The sequence below is a fragment of the Phycomyces blakesleeanus genome, assembly GCF_001638985.1.
Source record: "Phycomyces blakesleeanus NRRL 1555(-) unplaced genomic scaffold PHYBLscaffold_3, whole genome shotgun sequence".
Lineage (NCBI taxonomy): Eukaryota > Fungi > Mucoromycota > Mucoromycetes > Mucorales > Phycomycetaceae > Phycomyces > Phycomyces blakesleeanus.
Window position 1 is genome coordinate 3,090,160 of NW_017265136.1, and position 15,729 is coordinate 3,105,888.

At 34.6% G+C, this 15,729-nt stretch overlaps 6 protein-coding genes across 6 annotated transcripts; 2 read left to right on the forward strand and 4 right to left on the reverse strand.

Moving 5' to 3' along the window:
- Positions 1 to 525: 525 nt before the first annotated feature.
- Positions 526 to 3,672, reverse strand: PHYBLDRAFT_164155 (hypothetical protein; the record flags this gene model as incomplete). The annotated part of the gene is made up of 6 exons (XM_018434955.1): positions 526 to 1,590; positions 1,659 to 1,997; positions 2,586 to 3,049; positions 3,106 to 3,318; positions 3,384 to 3,452; positions 3,525 to 3,672. 6 exons carry the CDS (start codon positions 3,670 to 3,672, stop codon positions 526 to 528), a joined length of 2,298 nt encoding a protein of 765 aa, XP_018297114.1.
- Positions 3,673 to 4,343: 671 nt separating this feature from the next.
- Positions 4,344 to 5,603, reverse strand: PHYBLDRAFT_164156 (hypothetical protein; the record flags this gene model as incomplete). The annotated part of the gene is made up of 4 exons (XM_018434956.1): positions 4,344 to 4,920; positions 4,995 to 5,016; positions 5,053 to 5,479; positions 5,541 to 5,603. The coding sequence occupies 4 exons, from the start codon at positions 5,601 to 5,603 to the stop codon at positions 4,344 to 4,346; spliced, it is 1,089 nt and encodes a 362-aa protein (XP_018297115.1).
- A 364-nt stretch (positions 5,604 to 5,967) lies between these two features.
- On the reverse strand, positions 5,968 to 7,071 carry PHYBLDRAFT_164157 (C2H2-type zinc finger transcription factor; the record flags this gene model as incomplete). Its single annotated transcript, XM_018434957.1, has 3 exons — positions 5,968 to 6,452; positions 6,528 to 6,779; positions 6,840 to 7,071. 3 exons carry the CDS (start codon positions 7,069 to 7,071, stop codon positions 5,968 to 5,970), a joined length of 969 nt encoding a protein of 322 aa, XP_018297116.1.
- A 1,438-nt stretch (positions 7,072 to 8,509) lies between these two features.
- PHYBLDRAFT_164158 (hypothetical protein) lies at positions 8,510 to 9,411 on the forward strand (the record flags this gene model as incomplete). The annotated part of the gene is made up of 5 exons (XM_018434958.1): positions 8,510 to 8,681; positions 8,750 to 8,812; positions 9,043 to 9,154; positions 9,195 to 9,246; positions 9,319 to 9,411. The coding sequence occupies 5 exons, from the start codon at positions 8,510 to 8,512 to the stop codon at positions 9,409 to 9,411; spliced, it is 492 nt and encodes a 163-aa protein (XP_018297117.1).
- A 731-nt stretch (positions 9,412 to 10,142) lies between these two features.
- On the reverse strand, positions 10,143 to 11,698 carry PHYBLDRAFT_164159 (hypothetical protein; the record flags this gene model as incomplete). Its single annotated transcript, XM_018434959.1, has 2 exons — positions 10,143 to 10,181; positions 10,493 to 11,698. 2 exons carry the CDS (start codon positions 11,696 to 11,698, stop codon positions 10,143 to 10,145), a joined length of 1,245 nt encoding a protein of 414 aa, XP_018297118.1.
- A 2,204-nt stretch (positions 11,699 to 13,902) lies between these two features.
- Positions 13,903 to 15,027, forward strand: PHYBLDRAFT_141132 (hypothetical protein; the record flags this gene model as incomplete). The annotated part of the gene is made up of 3 exons (XM_018430534.1): positions 13,903 to 14,032; positions 14,777 to 14,873; positions 14,970 to 15,027. The coding sequence occupies 3 exons, from the start codon at positions 13,903 to 13,905 to the stop codon at positions 15,025 to 15,027; spliced, it is 285 nt and encodes a 94-aa protein (XP_018297119.1).
- Between the last annotated feature and the right edge of the window lie 702 nt (positions 15,028 to 15,729).

A 15,729-nucleotide genomic window follows, 5' to 3' on the forward strand; every position in this document is an offset into this window, starting at 1 on the left:
AGGCGGTATTGTCAAGATGAGAAGCAATTAATATATAAATAAAAGGAGAAAGAAAGAGACAAAATCAAAAATCAAAATAATAAATTATTATTTTATTTTATTTTATTTTATTTTAAAGCCAATTAATAAAAGAAATATATATACAAAGCAATTATTTAATTATATAACCCTGATTGTGTTATCCTCGTTTTTTTTATTGGAAATTATAATACCAATATTAGCAAGAATATATAATAAAGGCTAAGAAAATGGTAAATGTTGGGTATTAAATATACAAGTTTTTTTGTCTTTTATATTATTGATAAAAGCAAGAGAAATAAATAATGGTTTTTACTATTTGTTAATAGTTAAAAAAAACTGGTAATATAATTTACTATTGCTCTTTTAAATACTTAATAAAGAAGTAATGTTAAAACTAAATAAGAATACAGAGATAAATAAAGCTAAACCTTTTTATAGTCAAAAAAACTCGTATTATAATTATTTATACTGGTAACCTAAATAGTTGTTATTTTTTTTTGTTTTTTATGTGACTACTTTTCTAGGCAGTGGAATAACCAGGTGCTTTTGCGTCCCACTCTGCATTTTATGCGTAGTCAACACAAAGCACGAATGCAGACGATGCACTGGAACAATGCACGAAGCATCTTCTTCCATAAATCCCTTGTCCCACAACTGCAGACCTTGATCAGCTAATGGCTGATGACTACTTAAATGGTAGGCGGGAAACCATTTAATGAATGCAAACGTTGACACTCTTTTGACTCCACCAATCTTGATGGTATGAGTAAATAAATACTCTATTTGACCAGGGAATTCAGATACATCGTCATTTGTTCTCTCAAGAAACAATACCCTCACAAAAGACCCGCGCTTCTTCTTTTCACCACTGCAGTACTCTTGCCCCAGCAACGAAATCTTCTTCACCTTTTGAATCCGATTGTTCACAAATACATCCTCACCAATTGGGATTCTCCCTACCACACAGAAGGAAACACTTGTACTCTGATAAGCCTTGACATAGAATTCAAATAACCACTGATAGTAATCATCCTTCATCATAGTCAAAGGCTGCAACTTGATTGGCAATGTGGTCGGGGGCAAGGTCTCACTTCCGGTGACATTGTACCATGGATTGATAGCAGCTTGCTGGAACATTACTAAGCTAAATGGCAACGCAGGAGGGTGGCCAGCATCCAAATTCAAGGGAGAAGAGCTGTCGGAATTTGATTTTACTTGGGCAACCCCCTCAAGGAACTCTATCAGTGGTGATAAAAGATTGGTAGAATACGCTCGAAGAAAGCTACCAATGAATGCTTTCTCCAGGAAGACTCTCATGAAGGTAACCTCAAGACCATTGCAATGGTTCGTCTTGATGTTCTTTGACTTGCCATTGTATCTCTTGAAGCTATACAGCCAGAATGCGTATACCGGACCAAAGTTAAGCATTGACTCACGCAAGTGCATATGCAAGTGCATATTTGGCGTGATGCTGCTCTCTCCATAAAGAGTCTCACACTCTTTTCCGAATTCTCCAAGGAGCTGGTGTGCACTGTCAATTTCTGAATATGTGACTGAAGGACTGGTCAACTTTCGGCATGCTTTTATAAAAGAGTCCAGTTTTTGTAGTCGTCTTCAGGCAAAGCGTCTTTTAGTACCACCAACAAATAAATCAGACACCACAATTGCCACTCGTCTGCCTTCATATACGGGAAACCAGATTTGATCTTTGTTGATAAAATGGCATACCCAGGAGGAACAAGAATACTATCGGCAAGACGTTGCATACGGATGAGAACAGCAGTTGGGAGATACCTCAGGTCTTTCCAAACACTGATCATACGCTTTGCTGTCCCAAGAAACAAATTGTGCATGGGATCAACAATCGTGCATCGGAAGGGATCAAAGTAGTGTAGGCAATGCAACTCGGAAAAATGGGTGCCATGCTGCTTCTCCAAAACAGCTCTCTCTGCATCAGATTCTGCGCAGAACCACATCTCAGCTTTGGTTGCATTTTCTTCTTTTGTTCGGGAGACCCAGTTCTCATGATCGAATTCAGAATAATTGATCTTACTTGTTACAGCAACAACAGTGAAATGACGCTTGCATATGTGACAGGCGTTTGTACTTGCAAATCCTGTAAATCCAGCAGTCTTTCTTGCAGCAGGTATGTCGCAAGCAACACACATAAGAGCAGCGCGGATACTAGTACCATTGGGGAACTCTGGAGTTTTCATAGTTATGCTGCCGTATAACTCTACCAGCTCGTCTACCAGAGGTTCCAAGAAGTTGTTCATCTGGTCGATCTTTGCTTCCTTTGGACCAGGCATGACACCGACAAGGATAATGTTTTCCGGCTTCATTCTTTCTTCCCTAGGCAGGTTGTTTATTGACAGGTACAAGGCCCCACTTGCATGTGTACGACCCTCAAACGGTTGAAACCAATCCACATTCAATGTCAACATCAAAGAATGGTTGTAATTCACAAAAGGCTTGTCATCTTCATCAAGGAGCTCAGACCACATTGCACCATCATAGACGTCCAACAAGGTACTGTTTACGGTTTCCCTTGATCTCCATTGAACGATTTGATGCTCGAACCCAGGTTTGGCAAAATGCTGTGCCAATGCATTCTTGAGCAAGTTGTATGGGAAAACCATGAGAGGGACGGCGCGATCAGCTTTGGTGTCAGAGAAAAGAGGATTTCCGCAGTATGTTGGTGGTGTGGTTGTGTATTTTTCGAATGTGCAATTTGGTTGGCGATTGCCTGGTAGGTAAATTGCAAAGCACTTGTTGCAGACGGTGTATTTGACGATGCTTTTTGTCATGAAATTAAAGTCAGTCATAGTCTTTAATACATCAATGGTGAGTGGGAGATCGGTATCCTTATCAAAGTCAACAAGAAGATGGCAGAAGAATTTCAACATAGCAGTTCTACCTGCTTGAACCAAGTAAAACGCCTGAAAGATAACGCCAAATAGAGCCATGAATTGTCTTGTTTGAGACATTTCATGAATTTTCAAAGAAGCAACTACAAAGGCAAGTATTTCTGTTAATTATTTGTAACACAATTTATGTATATTTCTTTTTTAAATGTATGCATACTGGAAGCAACCATGTCTTCAAAATCTTCAACACCAGCAACCTCAACTTTGCTCTCATCTTCAGACTCATCGCTTGAATCAGGATCGTCATTGTCAGAAGCCAATGATGTTGTCTCAACATCAGACTCTTCGAATTGAAAAATCTGGTCTTCTCTCAAAAAAGGTACACTCTGTACGGTAGTTTCGGCTGATACAATAGAATAATTGTCTTCATCTATAGTAAAACCAGACTATTAGCTATCTAAATTATGATTTATTAAAAAGAAATTTTATACTCACAATCAATCGATGTTTCAGATACATCTACCATCTCAACGTCTGTCTCTTCTTTGATAACTTCTGTATTAACTGATAATTAACAAAAAAAATATTAGATTACAATTTATCCAGTAATGCGCATACTACTCAAATGTCATTTACCTCGATTTTTTGGGCCAATGTCTAATAACTTATCAGCATTATTATGACACTTAAAGGTCTGTGCATTTTGCAAAATTCTGCCAATTGCATTTTTGGTACATGATGAACATGTACACATAACAGTGTAGATTTTAGTTATAGAATTCATAACAGTAAGAATAATATTAATAATAATATAATAATAAAGAGGTGTATACTATATTTTATTTTCATCTTTTATATGTCTCTTATTTTTGTCATTAATAATGAGTTGATATATCTTGTTCACTATGTCATTGACTACATTGAGCTTACCGTCCCTATTAGTAAGAATTACAAATGGATTTTGATGCAGCAATCTTTTCTTAAAAAAAGTGTGCCTGATTATTAATGGGGTTTCAATTTAATAATCACTGATATAATGGTATAGTTTTTCTCTTTCGCGTTTTTTTAACATAACATCAATTCTCGCTCATTTTGGCCAGTGGCCTTTTTTGGATTTTCTTTTTCTTGTATTTTTTATGACATCAATTCTTGCTCTTTTTTTTCAATTTTTTTTGATATACTTTCTTATTAAAAATAAGTCATATATCATACATTATTATATTCTAATAAAAATTGGTATTTTTTGCGATGAAATAAAAATATTATTGAGTCTAAATTAGGTGCATCTGTAACAACAAGTTTTTCCTTCCAGAAAAATAATTAAATACTACATTTAACATTTAATATTTTATTTTTATTTTTTATTTTTCTGCCAAGTCAATCGAAACATATATTTTTTAAAACAATTGTGCGATTTATTGCCTAATTAATAAATATTTGTGTTTGTATCTGTGTTTATTTAATATAATCAGAAAAAATTGCGAATTCATATCTCAAGAAAAAAATATATTGAAAAACGATGGTGTTTGAAATATTTTTCCAAATTTTGCCAAAATTCAAAAAATAAAATTCGACTGGATCCCCCCTCCTTTTGCAGTGCTTCACACTAGGGCCGCCTACACCTTCTACCGAATCATCGTTCAAACTAACAAACTGATGAAACAGCTCCCACAACTGCGCACCACTAGGATCATTAGGAAGGTCCATGTAGCTCTCTCTTCCATATGGCTTTGGCCGAATGAGGTTGATTTCATCACAGATGCTGATTGCCGTGCTGGTATAATTGTGAATTGCAAATCGCTCGACAAGAAAACTGGCGTTTCGGCCACCCTTTGATTTGGACTTTATCAATTTCGAGAAGATGCCAATTACTCTCTCCATTGAGCGAGTAGAGTAGCATCGCAGGGGGCCTTGCTGCTTGATGATATAGGGTATATGGACCAGGTAATGTTGCACTGGTCGGAAAACACTACGAGACAGGGTATTATTCTGGACTTGTTGGTATAAAAACGAGTGCCAGTGCTTGAAGTATCTATTGTTAATATTTAAAAAATGGTAACAATCAGCTATTTGTAATGATAATATATGAGACGTATAATAACTTACGACTCCATCTCATCAAGCAATCCTGATGTCAACGTTCATTGCAAGGCAAGCGCGCAACCTTTCACGAGAGATAATAGAGCTGTTTTAACAGCCCTATTTGGTAAATAAGGCACGACCAAAGTGGGGATAAGGTATAAGAGAAAGTCAAGCCAGTCCACTGCGCGAGTACCATCGATCTTGGCAAATACGTTGTCGAAACTGCCTTGAAATGAGGTGGGTATATATTTTCGTGAGCTGGTGATACAGTTTCCGATTGTTACAAGGTCTGCTCTTGGTATATGAAAAGGGTATTCGGTGGTATTGAGGGTATTGTCTGGATGGGTATAATAAAATTTGGTTTCCTTTGTGAGGGTGACAGTAATCAGGTCATACACAAGCTTTCCAATCCCTCTTGCAATTAAATGAAGTTCATCTAATGCAAAAAATGATGATTTAGAGAAGGTTGAGAGTTGGGTATATATGCTTGGCTGGTATATGTTCTTCGACTATTACAAGCAGTTATTTAGTACAAAAAAAAGATGGCTAATTGAACATTTGTATACTTACAGGGTTGCCTACTTTGAAGTCTTCCAAAGGTCTTAACCGGGTGGAAATGTCATCAAAGTACATGCCATGCCGTCTGTTAGTAGGGCATTTGCCTTTGGTCTCACAAAAATAGCAACCAAATAAACTTGTATGGGAACCAATGTGGGCCATATCAGCTACAGCTGGAATATCGCTGGAAGCAAGCAGCAGATAGACCTTGGATCTGCAAAGCTCCACTCCATTGTGCTTGACAACCAAGCCATGTGCCTCATGATCTCGCAATTCATTGATGATGGGTATAAGAAAGGAGTCCAAATGAGTTGGCTTCTTGGGGCCAGGCAAGATTGCCAGTTGCAAAAGGTATTTGTTGGTATATCTAAGTATTTTATTAGTAACTTTTTTTTTAAAAGAATGTAATAATAATAATAAATAGTAATAAATTAATTAATTATCTGATTGATGGGTCTAGGTTGAATATTATGCAATGGATGATGGTATATGAGTTTTTGCCTTTCTTTTGATTGACAAACCCATTGGTATAAAGCCCAATGGCAATATCATCGGAATTAGAGAACAGGCCCTGCTGCACCAACTGCTTGTAATTGTCACCATCAAAAATGTCAGTTAGCTGACCAGCTACAGATTCCTGGTTTGCTCTGTAACAGAGAAGTTCTCTTGTGGCTGGATCTGCCAACATTTGAGAAAGCATATCCCCAACTGACATAATTTTCATACTGGTGGCTGGTGTCTGACTTTGATTGGGATCAGTCTTATATTGCGGTTTGCCGCAGTCAACACAAGATTTCTGGTTGTCATTAATGCCATACAATTGACAACCACTAGAGCAGACATCATACTCATGGCCCTTGACACTTGACTTTGACTTGAGCAAAGCGTCAACAGTTTTGCCATGACTGATCTTAGCCCCAGGTTCTAAAAAAAACAATATCACTACATGTTAGTGATCTGGAATTAAAGTACAAGGTAACAGAAAATATATTATTTTACCCATCATTATATCGTCATGGTCTCGGATGACAATGTTTATAAATTGAACAATGTCTCTATACGCTGCTCTAGCAATTCTATACCGTAGCATCAATTGAGACAGATGAATACTTATCAACTCGGCCTTGGTAAAAGTATTTGTACTGATTCGGCTGCTGTCATAAATGTGAGCTTCACCCTCACTGTCCTCAAAATTACATGTGCACTTATATGAAATAGTATTATCAAGCTTCATAGACTCCATAGTATATTCTGTAATACATTATTTAGTAATTGGAAAATAAATAATACAATTACAGCTCTTTTCATTACCTGAATTGCTAACAGATTCATCTTCATTACTAGTATCATTTTTGTCATGGTACATGTCAACATCATTCAGAATAGACTGGTCAATTTCAGTCATTGTTGCTGAATCTCCTCTGTGAATTCTCTTGTGGTTTTGCAGCTTCTGGTAGTTATCAAAAAACAAGACACATTGATCACATTGGTATTGCTGTGTAGATATTCTATCTCTCTGCTGGCTGGCGTTGGAAGAAGACATATTGGTTGGGTTGGTACATATGTAATATATAAAATAAAGCTGCGAAAAGGATTTTGGTGCTATTCATTAAATGTAAAAGACATCTTTATATACTCTTTATTTTTTAACCAAAATGCTTGCAGCTCTTTATCTTTTTCTCTCTCATAGTGATGATATAGCAATGATTACAGTAATGTCAATGCTAGATGAAACACCTGTCAGTAAATAATTCCCGTGGTTGGAAAGATTCTTCTTCATTAATAATTGTGATGTAAGTTAAAATACTTCTTGGTTGACAAGGGAGTACCATTAAAAGAGCACCGGTGAAACAGACACATACTCTTTACTTGTGAGCAATTAGATATTCTTTGGGCTTTATAAAGAGGTATATGTATATTTAGGATAATTAATGACCAAATAATTTATGTTTTTTTTTAAATAAATTATCAATTACTCTCTAATACCAAAGGCAAAGAAAAACAGCCTTCTAATAATTAACAGTTAAAAAAAAGTAGTACTGTCTAAACACATTGGTAGAAAAGACATATTTATATTATCTGTGTTGTACTAATAATATTTTTGAGATAGTGAATATATATTTAGCTAATAGCATTATTTTCTTGCTTATGTATAAAACTTAAAGAAATAGATATAGATAATGAGGGCTATAGTCTGATACTCTTTTACTGACATCATCAAGATAAGCACTACTGATCGAAAGGGGTGTTAATTGAAAGTGCCGATGTGAGTTAAAGCACACCTTTTTCAAAAATGTATGGTTTCAGTCAAAAATGCCCCTTGGTAAATAATAGTAATGACAGTTAAAATTATTTTTACCTTTGATGACAGTATCAATCAAAACGCGTTTTAGCCGATAATGATAATAAGTATGATATGAACTTGAGTATCATAACATTTACTTTAATGTTAATAAAAAGGGGCTAATTAACTATATGATGTTCAGATGTTATATAGCTACTGTAGAGTATATTTGAAGTTATAACTTTAACTGGTTCAGGGTTTTGTCATTGAGAACTTTAACCAAATTTCATGCTATATCTGCAATATGTATAGAGTAATATTATTATATCATATACTTTAAAACGTTTAATATGTAGATGGTGCAAAGTATGAACATTTATACATATAATATTGATTTAAAATCTAATTCATTTTGTTTTTATATTTCTTACAGTTTTGTTATGTCAATACAAAAATACTGTATCATGTTTACATGAGCTACTGCAGACAGGTGCAGACAGGTGCATACAAGTGCATAAGCATCCCTTCTTTTATATGTTTTGTTTGTAGATCTGTCTGTATCTTTTTCATATAAATAGCTGTCAATTGCTTGTAATAACTTGTTGCCTCTCTCAAACTCAAATCGCTCTTATTCTATTTGTCTAAACTATCACCTTTTCTTTTCAACTCCCTGCTTATAGCTAAAAAAAACTTAAACATGTCCGATATTAACACAACTCTCCTCAACTCAATTCAAAAGATTGAGGTTGATCTTGCTGAAATCAAGCAAGCATTGCGCAAGCTTCAAAGGCAATTCAGCAATCAATTTGCGCCAGCAGTCAGTGCGGAAGATCTAACTACAATGCAACAAAGCATTATTGAGCAGAGTTGTAAGTCATATATATTCTGTGCTTAGATGTTTATTTACTTTATTAATATTGTCATACATTTTTTGTAGCTCTTGAGTACATTGCCAAGTCTGTGAAAAGAGCCCAGCTCACAGAGTACCCTGATCAGCTCGGTAAGTGAGTAATCAATACTGGCGGCAAGTTCAAAGGAAAAAACGAAGCATAAAAATACAATCTGTTGCTTCAGATTCTTCACGAGCAGGACTGGAAGGCGCGCTGCAAAGAAGTTCCACAAGGGCAGCCTTTGCCCCCATTAGTCCCTCTTTCAGACCATGATTTGACAGTAAAAAGACTGCATCTCAAAACATTAGGCCATACAGTAAAGCATGATATCATTGACAAGGACTATCCTGCGGCCTCAAAAGAATAGAAGAATATTCCAGAGAAAAACAGGGAATACTGCATGATGCATTTGGAGAGGTTGGCAAAGAATGGTGGATTGCACATCCACCAATGTAAAAGAATGTGGTGTGCAAGAAGCCTTCTTTGGGAAAGCTTCAAGAGTGACAACCAGACGCACAAGAGGAGAATGGCAGAGAAGAACAAAGTAAGTTTATCAATTAACAAATATATATATTGTAAGCTTTAATTAACATTGTTTCCTTTTATTATGCTATAGATACAGCGAGACATAAGTGATTCTTTGCTTTCTTCTTCTGATATGTCAGAAACTGGTGATTATGAGTCGCCCATAATGGCAGATGTGCTGTAAGTTACCATTGTTGCTTTTTCTCATGCACTGTTAATACAAAACTACTGGTTTTATCCATTCAATTGGCGCCCATTTCCATCTAATTAGCATCCGTTTCCATCTAATTAGAACCCATTGACATCTGATTGGCTTCCATAGAAATTGAATTTGCGTCCATTGCCAACTGAATTTGCTCCCATTGCCATCTGAATTTGCTCCCCCCCTTTTACTATTGGCGGAAGGGTACATGGCACTCAATTTTTTTATCCTTACGCCTTACAATTTTTTTTATATAACCGTAGTATTTTTTTTTGTAAACGTTGTATTTTTTTTATATAACCGTAGTATTTTTTTTTGTAAACGTCGTACTTTTTTTTTGTAAACGTCGTATTTTTTTTTGTAAACGTCGAATTTTTTTTATATAACCGTAGTATTTTTTTTTGTAAACGTCGTATTTTTTTGGCATAAAACATGGATATTTTTTTGGCATAAAACATGGATATTTTTATTAGGCATAATTAGTTGATAGAGAAATAGAACACATAATAAGAAGTAAGATATAATGAAATACAAAGTAATAAAAAAAGAAAAGCATAAAGCAGTAAAATAAATAAAAAAAGAGGGACATAAAGTGGTAAAAAAAAAATAAGAAAAAGAGGGATATAAAGTAGTAAAAAAAAAATAAGAAAAAGAGGGACATAAAGTAGTAAAAAATAAAAATAAAATAAAAAAAGACATAGAGTGTAAAGAGCTTAAATAGACATAAAAGACATACTTAAAGCTTTCGCTCTCTGTTCAAACAGCGAGGAAAGAATGAAATGGCATGGTTAATCCAACCCAAACAGTCCGAAAGGGTGACAGTCTTAGCTGATTCTGTAATCCTTAAGATGAGCCCGTCTGACTCTGTAATCTCTTCTCTGCGGACACCAAACTTGATCTTGGACCACATTTCCTCAATTGGATTCAGGAAAGGTGAATACACAGGAAGATATGCACACTTGTACCCACGGGAAGAAATAAAGTCTTTCACCTCATCGGCCTTATGGATAGGAGCGTTATCCATGATGAGATAACGTCCTTGCATACCCTGGCTGTCCAGAACGTCCATTGTATGACTAAGAAAGTCGAGGTAGTGCTGGGTTCTGGTGCCAATTCGACCGTTCACCTCAACGTTGGTGTAGATGTCCAACTTTCTCTTCTTCTTGGTTGCGACTGCAGTGGGTTTCTTCAACGAGAGGCTGACGATCCCTCTCTCGCACATTGCACCAAGGATGGTGATGGACACACCTCTCTGCGTCGGGACAGTTGTCTTTGCTGGGGTGCCACTGACGGAACGGCCAAAAGTTCTCTTGATGTGCATGTTGAAGCCTGCTTCATCGATGAACACACAGTTCGACAGATAGTTGAAATCCGCAAGTTGTTGCCACTCCAAAATGCGGTCTCGTCTCATCTCAATTGTGTTGGCGTCGTCTCTCTTCTCAGGCAGCTTCTCCAACTTCTTCATCGTCAGGGCACACTTCTTCACCAAGTGCTTCTGGATTGCTGATTTGGTAATCTGCAGCCCAGAGAACTCTTCCATGACAGCTATCCTTGCTTGTTCCAAGGTAGCATCTGGTTTATTTTCGAAAAACTTCAAAAAAAAAGCAGAGTGCGCCTGGAACAACTTTTGGTTGCCATGTTTTCGTTCTTTAGGCGCAGAAACCTCCTCAACCTCCATCGTCTCCAGCCCATTGGACTCATCAGTCTCCACTGTGGCAGCATCAAAATCGGCCTGGATCTTCTCTCTGGCCAGCCTGACATAGTTCTGGGCAGTCCGGACATTGATCCCCGTTTCCCTGGCAGCGGCAGCAGCAGTCTGGTTTTCCGAGAAAACCAAGGAGAAGAGCTTGTTCACCTGGTTTTGGTTGTACTTTCGGTACGAACCTCGACCTATGCTTTCTGCAGTGGGAACAGAATCAGGATCGACCTTCTCCGGCAGATTCGTCTTCGGCTTCTGTGCAACAATTGTCTTGGTTGTGGCCTCGTTGACTTCGGTTGGCAGGAAACTTTTGAGACTGAGGAGGTTTGTGACTGCTGGGTTTCCGGCCGAGGTACGGGTCCATTCCATATCGGCATGGTTGACAAAGACATCTGTCACAGATCGGAGTACAACTTCTCCATGCATTTCGTCGACAATCTCTTGGTTGAAATCGCACAAGGGGTCGAAAGCAATTCCAGAAAACTGGGTTTGGTCTGCAGAACCGCTGTGACTGACCATTTCACAGTGCTTGTCCATAACAAATTCGAGGGAGTTGTTGGAAGTAGGCATTTTTTTTTGAAAATAAAAAGGGTGTTAAAATCGAGGAAGAAAGATAACTGAGAAACTTTTATTAAGACACTGGGGTATATATACCAAAAAAAAATATATTTTAATAACTTAAACGTTTCTACCAAGGTATAGTCTTGTCCTGTTGTCTTAATATATTTGGATAAAGAACGTGTTGAAGAATAATGAATGTTTACATATTAAGCTTCTTCACACTTTTAAGAACATTTATTTTATTAGCCGATTTACAGTGCTACCAGAGCCTTTATGGTGTCCTGTCCTCTGTCTCGAAGGAAGGGGTGGGATTTCTCCTCATGGGTTTGCCCAACCAAAAAAAAAATAAAAAATAAAATAAAAAAAAAAATAAAAAAAAAGAAAGTTTTTTTTTGTATAGAGCCAAGGAAAAGCTCGAAATTCAGTTATTGAGATTTTCAGTTTTTCAGAAATTTCTGCGGTTAGATACCATTTTATTTTCAGTTATTAAGATTTTCAGTTTTTCAGTTATTGAGACTTTCATTTTTTCAGTTATTGAGACTTTCAGTTTTTCAGTTTTTCAGTTTTTCAGAAATTTCTTGCAGTAAGATATCATTTTATTTTCAGTTATTGAGACTTTCAGTTTTTCAGAAATTATTTGCGAAAAAATGGTTATGTATATTATAAAAATTTATGAATAAAAATGCTAGTTATACTATTTGGAGAATTATTTTTAAAATTGCTATTACATTTTTCTTTTTTTTATTTCTCTTTTTTTTTCTTTTTTTTATTTCTATTTTTTTTATTTCTTTTTTTTTATTTCTTTTTTTTTTATTTCTATTTTTTTTATTTCTTTTTTTTTATTTCTTTTTTTTTTATTTCTTTTTTTTTTATTTCTTTTTTTTTCTTTTTTTTTATTTCTTTTTTTTATTTTTTTTTTATTTTTTATTTTTTTTTTTATTTCTTTTTTTTATTTTTTTTATTTTTTTTATTTTTTCATCTCTTTTTTTTTCATCTCTTTTTTTATTTCTTTTTTTTGTCATGAGCTTGTGCTATTTTTTGTTACTGTTTTTGTGTGTGTAATATTTGGGTTTTTTTTGGTATTTTGTATCATGAGGGTTTCCAAAATTGAGATCGGGTAGTATTGTGAGCAAAGCATAATTCTTGGACCGCTTTCAGTTGTTTAACAGATTGTTGGACATTTACTTGTTTCGAGTGCAGATTACAAAGAGTTGTTGAGTTTGATATTAAGAAGATCAGGATTCTGACATTGTAAAATGGTTGGAGCAGGTGCTGAATAAATATAGCATTTTTGGATTCTTTTTTGTAATGGTATTAGATGCTTGTGTAGGACCAGGTTCATAAGAAATACAATTGCTGTGGTAGTCAATCAGATTACTGGATATTTGAGATAAAAATTGGCAAGTTTTTGTGTGGTCGGTAGAGTGAATTCTACTGTTGGATTTCGAAAAAGTATAGTCGGTGAAATGCACTTAAAAGCATTATGAATATGTGTAGACTGGTTCCTATCGTACAGGTAGATGTTTGATCTTGTAGTTTCTTTGTAGGTGGAGGGTTGAATCGTCACGTTTTCTTTTCAGATTTATAGCTTTTGTTCAAAATACTATAGATTATTTAGAGATTAATATCAATGACTCCGAGGTATAGGCTTTATTTACATACAGAAACATAATGTGATCTGGAAATAATAAAAAAATCCATGAGGTGTAGAGCTTTAGGCAGTGTTTTCATTGTCAGAGTAATATTTAGTTGTTGAAGTGAGCATGAGAATGAGATTTATTGCTGATTTAAGAAGAGAAATAAACAGTTTTGGTATATAAACACCAAATGGAAAGAGAGAGAATTATGATATCTCTTTTAAAAAAGAATGTTTATAATAAATTTATGGCTGCGGGTAATATATTGTCCTATTTATTTTTTATCTCCTTGAGTTCAATTTGTACTACTTTATTTAGTGGACCTTGGAATATTATTTTTTGATATAAAAAGCTGAAAATATAATGACTAATACTATTTAACAACAACTCAATCTTCTTTACATCTATTCTTGCTGCTTCAACTTGTGTTCTGATTTTTATCTTGCATCTTAAGTAATTACTATTTAATTATAACTGCTATGTGCTAGATATAACTATATTTATATAAAATATGTCACTTTAACATATCTTCCTATTTCTTTATTTTTTCACCTTTTATTATCAGAAAACCCTACAATGTTACACGAAAAACTTGAAGAATATAACAGTGCCTTTGAAAAAATCATGGAAGAGCTTGAAGAGCCTGAAATGCCAGAAGATCCAAAAAGTTCTGCCCCGTCAACAACAGACAAAACCCCCAAAAAAAGTAGAGGGCAATATCAAAAGCCTACGGATAAAGATATAAAAAAGCTTCTTTATCTCTACTTCATAAGGGGATTAACTATCGAAAAAGCCAGCAAGATAGTAAATATGAAACAAACAACTGCTGGTGGCTATATTTTGAAGTGGAGAAAGTCTCCAGTTGTTTTTTTCATTAAAAACAACAAGGAGGCTACAAGTGACGAAAAAATGAATCTTTTATTCGAAACTTACTCTGCAATAAAGAAAGAATACAAATAATATCATTGCATTTTCAATTTTAACATAATTATTATAATGAGATACTTGCTTTATTATCTTATAACTGCAGTAAGGTATTTAACTTTAACAAAGTAATCTGGAGAAAAGTTTGCATATTCTGTTAGTTCTCTCTATAGATATTTTCTATGACGTATCTTTGTAGAAAGATCTACATATATTGAAGTGCTATTACATTAGGCGTTTGGCACTTATATAAAAAAATATGGCAGTTATATAAAAAAAATACGACGTTTACAAAAAAAAATACTACGGTTATATAAAAAAAATACAACGTTTACAAAAAAAAATACTACGGTTATATAAAAAAAATTCGACGTTTACAAAAAAAAATACGACGTTTACAAAAAAAAAGTACGACGTTTACAAAAAAAAGTACGACGTTTACAAAAAAAAATACTACGGTTATATAAAAAAAATTGTAAGGCGCAAGGATAAAAAAATTGAGTGCCATGTACCCTTCCGCCAATAGTAAAAGAGGGGGAGCAAATTCAGATGGCAATGGGAGCAAATTCAGATGGCAATGGACGCAAATTCAATTTCTATGGAAGCCAATCAGATGTCAATGGGTTCTAATTAGATGGAAACGGATGCTAATTAGATGGAAATGGGCGCCAATTGAATGGATAAAACCAGTAATATAAACTTCTTACTCTTTTATGTAGGTCTCCTCCACTCACAGCAAGTGTTGAGCCTGCTCGCAAGAGAAGCCAAAGATCGTAGTTTGGCTGCTGTGATTGGCCGAGTTTGATTGTTTTAGTCTGTCTTTAGTGCATTTTTTTTCTTATCTCGTCATTTTTCTTTTTATGTTTTTTATTCCTTTTTTCTTTCATATAAAAAATTTATCGACCTCTTTCATATGATTGCTAATGTTGTGATTACAAAAATTTGAAGCTAATGTACAGCATCTACAATTCCGCTATATTCAAATATAAAAGGAAATAGTATATAGCCTTTTTTTTGAGAAAAAAATTAATAGTAATATTTTTGTACTGATATATTATACTTAGGAGTCATTCTATTATATGTAAGTATATTGAGTAGAATAAACACGCTGAGCTTTCTAACAAGATCCTCATTCAGGTTGTATGAATCAGATTCGAATTAGCTTCATGTTACATGACTTGAATTTTTGCTCAAGTTTTTCTTCTTCTACAATAACAACTTTCTATAGTGCTTATGTTTTATTGCTTTTCTTATATGTAGATCTTAAATATTAATACATTCTTTAATATATATATATATATTCTTAAAGTAAATGCTTATTTTACTGAACAAGTAAGCATATTATATAAAGGTAAGCATTATAATAATATTATATCTATTTATTTCTTTTTAGTTTTTTCTCTAATATTAGTATATTTGTAGAAATCAGTAAAAAATAATAAGTGCTATCTACGATATATTAGAATACCCAAAGTATAT